This window comes from Bombina bombina, chromosome 1 (genome assembly GCF_027579735.1).
Source record: "Bombina bombina isolate aBomBom1 chromosome 1, aBomBom1.pri, whole genome shotgun sequence".
NCBI lineage: Eukaryota > Metazoa > Chordata > Amphibia > Anura > Bombinatoridae > Bombina > Bombina bombina.
The window spans coordinates 474056769-474069052 of NC_069499.1; the positions used below are offsets into that span (position 1 = coordinate 474056769).

A 12284-nucleotide genomic window follows, 5' to 3' on the forward strand; every position below is an offset into this window, starting at 1 on the left:
CAAGGCACTACCAGAGTCAATTAGTGCCCCTACTTCTTGATTGTTCATAAGCACTGTAACTCTATAGGTATTTGAACTTTCCACCAGTCCAGCTAAACATAATAGTCCACAAAAGTTTATAGGATCCTCCACTAGTCCACACTGCATTGGTTCTGCGAGGTTAAGACACCTCGCCCTAACATGTCCTTTTCTGCCACACTCAAAGCAGATTAGAGTATTTCCACCAAAGCGATCCTCTTTAATTGTAGTGCGGTCTCTAGAGTCTGTCCTGTGCAAAGGCACTCCCAATCCAGTCTCCACTTCAGGCTCACCCTTTCGGGGTCTGGGCCTTGGAATCAAAGCAAACGCCTTAGGGAAAACTTTTCAAAGTCCTTTGCAGACAGATATCGTTCTACTTGAGCTACCATGCTATCATAGGTTGTGGGGTTTCCTTGACTGACCCATTCACGTAGACCATGGGGAAGCTCAATCAAAAATCTGTCTAACACCAGGGTCTCCACGATTTGTGCAGGACTTTGACTCTCTGGTTTGAGCCATTTCCCGGCCAGATGAATTAGATCGAACATCTGTGACCTGGGAGCTTTTCCTTCATTAAATCACCATTTATAGAAGCGCTGAGCTCTTACAGTCACTGTCACCCCCAACCGGGCCAGAATTTCAGCCTTTAATTTTTGGTTATCTGCAGCAGCCTCCTCTTCCAGGTCATAATAAGCTTTTTGTGCTTCTCCAAGGAGGAAAGGAGCAATTATACCGGCCCACTGCTCTGGAGACCAAGCCTCACGGGTGGCCGTTCGTTCAAGCGTGAGCAGGTAGGTCTCCACCTCATCATTTTGAGTCATTTTCTTCAGACAGCTGCTTGCTTGTATCCTGCTTACCCCTCCAGCTTGCGAATGAACCCTTTGGGTACTAAGGTGTTCCAGGATCTCTTTCTGTGTTTCACTTAAAGCTCCAATTTGTCTAGCTAGGAGCCTGTTAGTTTCCTTTTGGGCTGCTACAGAAGCTGCAGCTTGCCTGTTAGTCTCCTGCTTCACCGAAGTAGCAGTTAAGCCGGTGCAACACCAATCCCAATTCTGACACCATTTGTGGAAAGGCCACTGCAAATATGGTCAGGCAACTGTATTTTGTATGAAACTTTTCTTTAATAAAAGTAAAACAGTCTTTTTCCAGAGTCAGGGTATACTTCCCCTTTAAATGAAAAATGCTTTTCAGCAGCAACAGAAAATACAAAACAAAAAGGCCTACTCCTGTTAGGAGACTGACTAACAGTAGTTTCCCTAACTACTATTACTGGTCCAGCTTCTCTGGCCCCAGTTAAAAACAAACAAGCATTCACAGCTTTTACAAAAGAAAACAGTTTTCTCACCAGACCTTTAACTTCTATGCAGACAGGTCCTTTACAGGTCTCCACATGCACCATCCCAGTGCAGCCTGATACTGAGACCCCTACCTGCTTTCTCAGAGCTATGATATAGCCCTGGGCCTAATTAACAAGGAACAGGTGTACTAGCTAACAGAAAAACACTAACCACTTAACAACCGGGATAGATTGCTCTTTGTAACCTCTGACTGATATACACATGGTCCTGTACCCTGTCACACAGTACATTAAGATTGTATAGGTTGAACTCAACAGACGTCTGTCTTTTTTCAACCTCATCTACTATGTTACCCACTAGTTGCTCAACTGGATAAACTAAATTAAAACACCTGTAACAAAGTAGGAGAACTAGAAAACTCAGATTTATTTAAAACAAAAGATGTATAACAAGCAGCAGCAGCTGATATAAAAATATAACTGGCATGTCATGTTGCACAAAGTGTTAAACAATAATAAGGACACAAAAGGTATAACTCAACCACCCCCCATACTACCCAACCTGATTATTACAGAAAGCAGCAAATCTACAGTTCCTAAATAAATAAAGGTTCTTATACCTAGCTGAAAAGGCAGGTTTTTAGACTTTTGGTTTCTCTTTGTCCCCTTTAAAGGGATAACAAGATAGCATTATTGTTCATAAAAAAAAAAGCTTTATTTCAAATACTCTTGGTCCCCAGACTCATTATACACAATTTTATTTTCAGTTTAAAAGAGTTGTGGCAAAGCTATGTGCACATTGTCTGGAATGAGTAATGCCCTTGCTGTAATGACTGATGAGCACAGGAAACCTGTAGTGGCCAGTCTGGCAGATATAATTGCTGAGTCCCTAGGTGCTTAATTTAAATGATTGCTGAGCTGTGTCTGTAAGTATCACTGATAGAGAAAAAAAAACATTTGAAATTGACTCCCACTTTTAGAAAATGGTCATTTATTGAAACAAAATACAACTAAAATGGCACTTGCTTCATACTAGCAATGGGATAATAGTTCCCAATATCAGAGTTTTGTTTTTTCTTTATGGAGCTAACACCATCTATGGATGCCCTTTTTTACATTTTAAAAAATGTTAACAAATATTTGCCATATCATTCTGAAAATCGTTTTGTAAACACTTTGCTGTTATGGTACATATATGTTTAAATTGTGTACATTGTTTATTAACTTAATAGCAAATGGATACAGCAATATTCACTAAGATAGGAGATTACGGGAAACACATTGAAAAAACTGTGCAATTCCAATCATTTTCTATATAGCCTTTCAATTAAATTACCATCCACAGATCTTTTTTAGAAAAATTACAGAATGAGTGTTATAAGCATTTTTGAGTTTCTGATTTTTGAATGATGACATGAATAAGGGCTTTGGCCAGATACATTGTCTTTGTATACTCTTCCTATTTTGCAATTAATAAGGCATTTTATACAGTGCTGCTGATTTTGGGGGTTATACTGAAGTAAGAAGGATTTGCAGGATTCTATAGCAGGCACATAAGCAATAGACGTGCTGGGTAATTTTCACTTTTGATTTTTAAATGATGAAAGTCAAACATAATCTGCAAAAGTAGTATCACATTATATTTTATTTTGTAGGCACTAAACCAAAATTCTGAATTGAGAACGCGGCTGAATAGAATACACACTGAGTCCGTTATTTCTGATCAAGTTGTCAGCGTCAATATTATTGCAAGTCCAGAAGAGGTAGGATAATTAATTATTAAAAGTTTTTTTCTTTAAATGGTATATTATGGTGTGTTCCAATCCAATAAAAGATTCATGCAAATTGTCTCAAATTTAGGGTGATTCCGGTCCAGTAGAAAACCAAGCATCTGTGATATCTCATAGATAGAATAAAAACTTACCAAAATAATCTTACAGAAACCCCTGGGAGAGCATGATATAGTGAATGGATTAATGGAATTTGTTTACCAAAAATGTAAATATTGCAGCCATGAATATACAGCCTCATACTACATAATTAATAACTAATTCTTATTTTCTTCTTAAATGGAAAGAGTCCACAGCTGCATTCATTACTTTTGGGAAATAAGAACCTGGCCACCAGGAGGAGGTAAAGACACCCCAGCCAAAGGCTTAAATACTCCTCCCACTCCCCTCATCCCCCAGTCATTCTTTGCCTTTTGTCCCAGGAGGTTGGCAGAGAAGTGTCAGAATTTTTCATTTTTGTTTTTTGTCTCTTATGGAGGGTAGTACTCTTCGGCATGGGACAGGAGTTTTAAGTAGTCCTGTCAGTCTCTCAGTGAGGGCTTGGATGAAAGTTAGAGTCCGGAGATGCAGGGAGAGTCTTTTTGCGAAACCATCCCGACTCAGATTAACAGCTCCTCAAGAAATCAGCGTTGTCGAACTTCACTCCGCTGCTTGCTTTCTTCTCTCAAGTCCATGGCGGAGGAGAGATGCTACTATCCGTCACACTTGAAAGGCCGTGTTCCTGTTCCACGGCGTTGATTCCAGTAAGATCATTTCATTTTACTTTATTCATCCATGTACTGTAATGTGAATATTTTCTCAAGAGGTTACCACTTTGCGGGTCTAAAACTCATAAGGGTCTCAGTGAGTCTCTTGTAGTATCTTGGAATCGAGGGTTAATATCTCCTGAGGGGGGTTATTGAACAGGGGGGTTTATAATCATGTTTGTTATGTTTGGAACATTGAGGACTTTGGAAGTGATGCAGCCTTTTGGTTGGGTGCGCTTTTTTGGACTGTACGGTTCACCTTGTCCGCAGGGGTCTGGTCATAGGAGGTGGTGAGTGCCCCAGCCATTGGGGGTGTCAGGTGCCATTTTTGTTTTTACTACTTTAGTCCATATTTAAATATCCTCTATCCAGTTATGGAGGATTCTGATGCTGAGACTGTGCTAATTTCAGTTTCAGTTACCGAGGATTCTGATACTGAGACTATTTTGATTTCAGATTCTGTGTTCAGTGACGAATCCGGATTGGCCTCGTTGACACATGTCAACCAGTTTTGTTCCGTATGCCATTTCAGAGCGCCTGGTTCCTTGGGCTCAGGGAATCAAGGGACTGCTGAGCCATCCGCCTCTGAGGGTCCTGTCCTCCGAGAGGCGAGTTCCCTATCAATTCATACTACTATACATGCGGGTAACCCAGTTTCTGATTCCTTCATGCAGGGTGACGTGTTCCCCCTGGAGGTTGCAACATGTTTTCGCTTACACATAATGGTGGCGATTGTTCATCTGTACAAGACGTTTATTTGAGAATGTGCTCGTGCCCTATTGTCCCGGTCCTTCCACCTTGGGGAGGGCCCCTACAGTTCCCCGCGGTGTAACTGTCCCTGAGTGTTGTGCCTTTCGTTACAGGATTGCTCGCCTTCACGTTTTGCTCAGACATGTTTTTCAGTTATTGAATGACCCTATTGTTACCAGATACAGGGATTTTCAGTCTGTTAATTCAAATGGTGCACCTTCCCAGTTTTGAAAGATAGGGCTCCGTTTGGCTGGTCCTGTGGGTAGGCCTGTGTCTTTTTGGGCGTTAACCTCCGGGTTGCCTTTTATTTTATTTATATCCAATGGGATGTCTTTTATTTGTTTTTGTTTCCTTCGGGAACCTTCTGGGATTGATACTCTTTATTACTTCTTCGAAAGTTGTTTTGGACATGTTAGTCCTATGTTAAAAATGTCTGTTTTCTGTTTTTTCCCCTATGAGGGAGAATTATGCAGCTTGCCGGTTAGGACTTTAGGTGCAGGCTGGTCCTTTCGGGTTCGTTCGGTCTTGCGGCTGTTCAGACATGTGGCGCTGTTCTGCTCGGCTGGTTTGGTAGAAGCGCCGAGTGCTCAGGTTATCATTATTTTTCAAGTTCAACTAAGCATTCGAGAGGACCTGGGATTGTTTCAGTCATAGATAGCCGGGCAGGGGTGTTTTCCGCTGCGTCACTCTATCTGACATCTGATTTAATCAGAATTTAGAGCCCCCCCCCCCCCCCATGTTGTGGAGGGTTGGAGGGCTTAACACCCCTTACCGCAGTTGAGCAGTTTGGCCTTCATATTTAGGCCTCTGGATTTGTCCTTTTGGGCTTCATCCAACAGCTTGTACAGAATAGCTGTCTATCATGTGGAAGGTTTGCAGTTTGAAACCAGTTGCAGCTCTTGACACCTTGCAGGTGTACTCGTAATCTATTTATAGTGTTTCTAGATACAGCTCTTACTCTTTGATATGTACTGTCTGTCTGAGTTATAAGAGCTCTTTGGGTCTTCTTCCATTGTCTCCAGGTGAGTTGGATCTCCTTTTAGGGATATGTGTTTCCGGTTGATGGTTGTTCCCTGCAGGGACTTTTTTCTGGGTTTTCCAGAGTTGGTTAGGCTTAGTGCCTTTCTCTTGCTTGTGTCCTCTGCTTGTGCGGAGGTGATAGGGAGACTAGTCTTGCTAGTAGGATTTTTTTTTTACCTCTAGGTATCCCTTTGTGTGTCCTGAGGCTCTGAGAAGTATCTTCATACAAATTCTAGCCTTGCTCCTTGGAGCGTTGGACTTTAGCTAGAGGTGGTTCCTTCCTTTGGTCGGGGCTTTCGAGTTCTTCTCGCTATCCGGATTCTCTGGATATGCATCCATATCCCTTGTGTCTGGCTTTTTGGCCAGTTGTGGTGTTTAGTTCTAGGGTAAGGTTTGCCTGAACTATTAGGTGCCCGGACTTGTTTCTCTCCCTGAGACTTCCGGTTGCTGAAGCTTCGCTTGGCCTTTTTCCTGACCCAGTCTTGGGTGGTTTTGGAATCTCGGATCTCAGAGCTGGTCTGGGTGTTCCACGGTAGTGGAAACTTGGGCTATGTCCTTGCTTCATCTACCTAACTTTGTCATGGTTAGCCAGTTTTTCTGAGTATTTTTTACTCTTTGCCACAGAGTAGCCCATGTCATCTGGTGGTTAGTTGTGTGGCTTGCTCCTCAAGGGTTGTTGATTCATACCCAGCTGCTGGCGCTGGATGTCCAATTTCTCGTGCGCCTTACAGTTGCATTCCCCTGGTCAGCTTGTCAGTGTTCCCGTGGATTCCCTGCTCTGCAGGCGAATTGGTTGGTTGTGACTCTGCTTGGCAAGCTACTTGTAGGGGGGTCCTTTTCTAGGACGTCTGTGTTGGGAATTTCTCTTCCCATTAGCCGGTGACATTGGGCCTTGAGGACAGTTGTTGCCCTTCCGGCATCATCCCTTTTCTTTAGGAGATAGAGTCCTTGCTTGGGGCTCCTACTGGATGGGAGGCAGAAAGGTGGGATTGGTTCCCCCTGGGGTCTTGCTGGCTCCAAGTCAGACTTGTTGGGCCTTTATTTTGATAGATCCTTAGGTCTATGGCCTTGTTGTCTGTTTTCAGAGTCGGGTTGTACTTGTACTCTGTGGGGATTGCTGTGCTATCCTTACACTCGTTCCTGTACCTGTTTCAGGATCCTTTTCCCTGAGGCTGGGTTGGTCTAGCTTGGTGTGGGTCTGCAGATCAGGATGGCCGAGCGGTCTAAGGCGCTGCGTTCTGGTCACAGTCTCCTCTGGATATGTGAGCTTTGTTGAGTCTATCCTGTTAACTCAGTCCGCTAGGGTATAGATTTTCCTTTCGACTTGCTCCATTGATTTCAGAAGAGGCTTTACTCTTCCTTCGGGTTCTGAGGGTATATTCTCCTTTTTTGGGCGCCTTGATTGATATTTTGTATTCCCTTTTTTAGGGACCTGTGTGTAGGTCCTGCGACTTAGGTTGCCTGGAGGCAAATGAGAACCATTTTCATGGTCGAATGCTTTGGTATTCTATGGTCAGACACTGGGAGGACTTTGCCTCTTCAGTTGCATTCTGTGCTTGCAGGATGTTGGAGAGACGTCTGTTCTGTCTCTGTGCCCGGTTTTATCCCAGGTTTCGCTTGGTATAGTCGTGGCCTCCTTTCCCTGTTTGGGCCCCTCTGGGTCTCTGTGAGCTGGGCTCACTCTTGGAGGGGTTCTTTTTTTGTATTAGGGGACCTTTCGGTTTCCTTGGTTCTCCTTTGCCTTGTCCCCTTGGGGGTTTAGGCTGGTGTCTCCTTCATTTGTGGGGGGTGAGCGGTGGGAGACCATCTGTTGGGCGACGGTGTCTCCTGGAGGACTGTTGGCTCAGTCGAGTCCGTTTGTGGTCTCTGGTTTGGCTTCTGGACTAACTGCGAGTCAGTGTCAATGGGGCTTTTCGTCTTAAAATTTTCTCGGCTTCGGACGAAGCAGGGTTTTTTATTGGGTCAAGGTTCAGGCCTGGTGCCCTCAGTATGGGCCGCCTATTGTACCCTCCCGTCTTAGCATTCAGTGTCCTCTATAGCTTGGGTATTGTTTTCCCAAAAGTAATGAATGCAGCTGTGGACTCTTTCCATTTAAAACGAAAAACATAAATTATGCTTACCTATTAATTTCCTTTACTTTTGATGGAAAGAGTCCACAGCTCCCCACCCGTAATTTTATGTGGGGCGTCCTTATTATTCTTCTGGCACCTTTCACCCTAATATTTCTTCTACTGTTCCTTGTTCCTTGGCAGAATGACTGGGGGATGAGGGGAGTGGGAGGAGTATTTAAGCCTTTGGCTGGGGTGTCTTTGCCTCCTCCTGGTGGCCAGGTTCTTATTTCCCAAAAGTAATGAATGCAGCTGTGGACTCTTTACATCAGAAGAAAAGGAAATTATCAGGTAAGCATAATTTATGTTTTCTGGATTAATAACCGTAAAACTGTAATGTATCTTAATTAGAAAAAAATCCAATTTAAATAAAAAATATCTGATCTAACAGAAAAAAACCTTGCTTGTCATTACCTGTATGCTGTGCAGTCCTTGCTAGCACATCTGCATAGTGTATCTTCTAGGCCAGTGATGGCGAACCTTGGCACATATGTGTCACGCCGTGCCATTGCTAGGGGCGCGGCGTCCTCTCCATGCTTGTTGCCTAGGGCTGTGTCGGCTCAGTATGCATGAGGCGCTGACGTCATCGCCGCACGCTCCTGATGCCGGCCGTTCTCTTGGCACCTTTCCAAAGGTATGTAAATGGGCAGCAAACGACCTGTCACTGCCCAAGTATAGGTGCTACTTCTTGTGCTCCTGGGAGTGACAGATCGTTTGCTGGATTATACCTTGTTGCCGAATCCCTGCCTGTCTCACTATGCTAACTGGTTAACCCCTAGTCTGTTGGACTGATACTTGTTACTGAACCCTGCCTGTCTTACTATGCTAATTGGTTAACCCCTAATCTGCTGGACTGATACTTGTCACTGAACCCTGCCTGTCTTATTGCGCAAATTGGTTAACCCCTAATCTGCTGGACTGATACTTGTTACTGAACCCTGCCTGTCTTACTACGCTAACTGGTTAACCCCTAATCTGCTGGACTGATACCTTGTTACTGAACCCTGTCTGTCTTGCTATGCTACCTGGTAAACCCCTAATCTGCTGGACTGATACTTTGTTGCCGAAACCTTGCCTGTCTTACTACGCTACCTGGTTAACCTCTGAGCTACTGGTCTGATACATTGTTGCTTCCCCGTCTCACTACGTCTCCTGTTTAACCCCTGAATTGCCGGACTGCTTTTCTGTTGCCATATATTGTCTGCCTAATTTGCCTTGTGCTGTCCTGCCTGTGGTGAGTGCCGCTCTCCTCATTTTCCTGATATTCTCTGCTCTGGGATATTCCCTCTCTTTCCGACTCAACGCCGGAATAACAAGACTACTGGCCAAGTTCGGTCTGATAGAGGAGTATCCCACGAGCCTCACATTATACTTGGAACAAGATGAGGTGGCATGAGCTGTTTATCTCCAAGGACAGATGTTGTGAACCCATACTACACAATTGCAGAATATGGATTCCAAGCTGGAGGCTATCACCGCTCAACTCAACTGTTGTTACACCGCCAGTCCCTGCTCCTAGTACTGTGGCTTCTGCTTCTGGAAGCATACCCCGGATACCTTTGCCTGACAAGTATGAAGGTACTACGGATTGCAGGGGTTTTCTTAACTAATGCAGGCTGCACTTCCGTAACGATCCCCACACCTTTCAGTCTCCCCAGTCAAGGGTCACCTTTATCCTTTCCTTGCTGAAAGACAAGGCCCTAGCCTGGGTCTCTCCTCTTCTTGAGCACTCCACTCCTGCATGATGCTGATGATTTCATCTCTGCTTTTTCTGCTGTGTTTGGAAATTCTGGCCGTACCTCTGCTGCAGAATATTCCCTCCTGGATCTTCGCAAGGGCAACAGACCCGTGGCTCAGTTTGCCGTGGAGTTTCGCACCTTGGCACTTGAAACCACTTGGGATGGCAGTGCTCTCAAGGCAGCCTTTAAGAGGAGTCTGCATGAACGCATCAATGATAAACTCACCTATTGTGATATTCCTTCTTCTTTAGATGACTTTATAGTACTTTGTATCAGCCTGGACTCTCGCTTTCAGGAGAGACAAGCGGAGAGAGACCGAACAAGGAGGGTCCTCCCTTCCCGTCCCCCTGTTCGTCCGGCTCAGGTGGTATCCTCTACTCCTTCTGCAGCTCCAGTTACCTCAGTGGAGGAACCCATGCACATTTCCTCCTTCAAACCTTCAGAGTCCGAGAGACAGAGAAGAAGGAGACTGAGACTATGCTTTTATTGTGGCTCTAACTCCCACCAACTAAAGGACTGTGACATTCGTCCGGGAAAAGCCAATGCTTAGAGGATAACACAGGGGTACCTCTAAGCATGATCTCTACCAAACCCCCTCACTCCTCTCGGATCCTGGTACCTGTTACCCTTACCTTCCTTCAGAATACTGTCCACACTCAGGCCTTCATTGATTCAGGGGCAGCTGGCAACTTCCTGGATCACCATTTTATGATTCAAGCTGGTCTACCTCTTCTACAGAAAAGACATTGTCTCAAGATAACTACCCTGGATGGTTCCCACGTTGGTTCAGGTTTTATCCATTTTGAGTCATCACCCCTGACCCTCACCGTCGGTGTTCTTCATACCGAACAGCTCCAGTTCGAGGTCATTCATTCCCCAGCTCAGCCTGTAATCCTTGGCCTCCCTTGGCTTTGCTTACACAATCCACATTCTGGCTGGGCTGACGGACAACTGGCTTATTGGGGTGCCTCCTGTTTCCACTCCTGCTGCCACCCCTCCGTCCCTATGACTGCAAGATCGACATCCTTCCCGGAGCCCCACTTCCTAAAGGCAGGACGTATCCACTCTCCAAGGCCGAAACCAAATCCATGGAGGAGTACATCCAAGAGAACCTAGCTAAAGGTTTCATTCACCCATCTTCCTCTCCTGCTGGGGCTGGATTCTTTTTTGTTGGTAAGAAGGATGGTGGGCTCAGACCCTGCATAGACTACAGGGCCTTGAACAACATAACCATCAAGAATCGCTATCCCATACCACTGATCACTGAATTGTATGACTCACTCCAGAATGCTCTCTTCTTCACTAAATTGGACTTACGTGGGGCATACAATTTAATTCGCATCTCTCCAGGCCATGAATGGAAGACTGCTTTCCATTCGAGATCGGGGCATTATGAATACCTTGTAATGCCCTTTGGGCTGTGTAATGCCCCTGCAGTCTTCCAGGCATTTGTCAATTATGTCTTTTGTGACCTCCTCAACCGCACTATCATCGTCTACTTGGATGATATCCTTGTTTTTTCTTCCACTTTAGAGAAGCATCACAGGCACGTGAGACAGGTGCTTCTTCATCTCAGGAATAACTCTTTGGTAGCGAAGCTAGAAAAATGTGAGTTTGATCAAGTCCGGATCCAATTCCTTGCATATGTCATCTCGAAGGAGGGTTTTGCCATGGATCCTGCTAAACTCACTGCTGTACTAGAATGGCCTCAACCTACCTCCTTAAAGGAATTACAGAGGTTCTTGGGGTTCTCCAATTATTACCGCAAGTTCATAAAGAACTTTTCTCATACAGTCGCTCCTCTCACTGAATTGACTAGTTGGAATAAGGACTGTAAACATTGGCCTCCTGAGGCCATAAATGCCTTTTCTTGTCTGAAAAGGGCTTTCTGTTCTTCTCCTGTGCTCCGCCATCCTAATCCTGACCTACAGTTCACTTTAGAAGTTGATGCCTCCGAGGTAGGGGCTGGAGCAGTTCTTACCCAAAGAGACCCTCTGACTTCCAAATCACACCCTGTAGCCTTTTTTTCTAAACGTTTCACTCCTGCTGAGAGGAACTATGATGTGGGAAATCGTTAACACCTTAGCCATTAAAATGGCCTTAACCGAATGGCGTCACTGGTTGGAGGGCACCGCCAATCCTATTCAAATCCTCACCAACCATAAGAATCTGACTTACCTAGAAACTGCTCATCGACTCAATCCTCGTCAGGCCAGGTGGGCCTTGTTCTTTTCCCGTTTTCACATTGTGGTTTTCTACCTTCCTGGGACCAAGAACAAGAAGGCGGCTGCCCTTTCCCATCAGTTCTCTCATTTAAGTGATTCCTCCGAAGCTCCTATTGAACACATCATACCCTCCTCCTGTGTGATCGCTCAACTTAATACCACTCTTCTGCAAAGATTGCAACATTCTCAGTCTAGTAAACCTCCTGGTGCCCCCATGGCCTCTGATATCCTCTTTGTACCTCGGAACCTCTGTATCCCTGTGCTAGCCTGGACACATGATAGCAAACACTCTGGACATCCTGGTTCGACTAGGACCTTCAGGCGTCTTCGCCAACATTTTTGGTGGCCTGCTATGAAGTCTGATGCTCAGGACTATGTGAAAGCCTGCACAATTTGTGCTACCAACAAGACTCCCCGATCTTTGCCTTCTGGCTTGCTCCAACCATTGTCCATTCCCAAACGACCCTGGACACATATAACAATGAACTTCATTGTTGATCTTCCCTCTTCCGACCACCATACAGTTATCTGGGTTGTGGTGGATCGCTTTACCAGACTGGCTCACTTCGTACCCCTAACCAAACTGCCTTC

The 12284-nt window shown here is 45.1% G+C and overlaps 1 protein-coding gene across 2 annotated transcripts in view; it reads left to right on the plus strand.

Annotated features, from left to right (window-relative positions):
* The window catches only part of OSBPL6 (oxysterol binding protein like 6), a 664468-nt gene that overhangs the window by 496923 nt on the left and 155261 nt on the right, over positions 1-12284 (plus strand). For both annotated transcript variants that reach the window (XM_053698504.1, XM_053698502.1), the window contains one exon: positions 2971-3078. In XM_053698504.1, coding sequence (XP_053554479.1) covers positions 2971-3078 — 108 coding nt within the window. The remainder of the gene's footprint in view (positions 1-2970; positions 3079-12284) is intronic.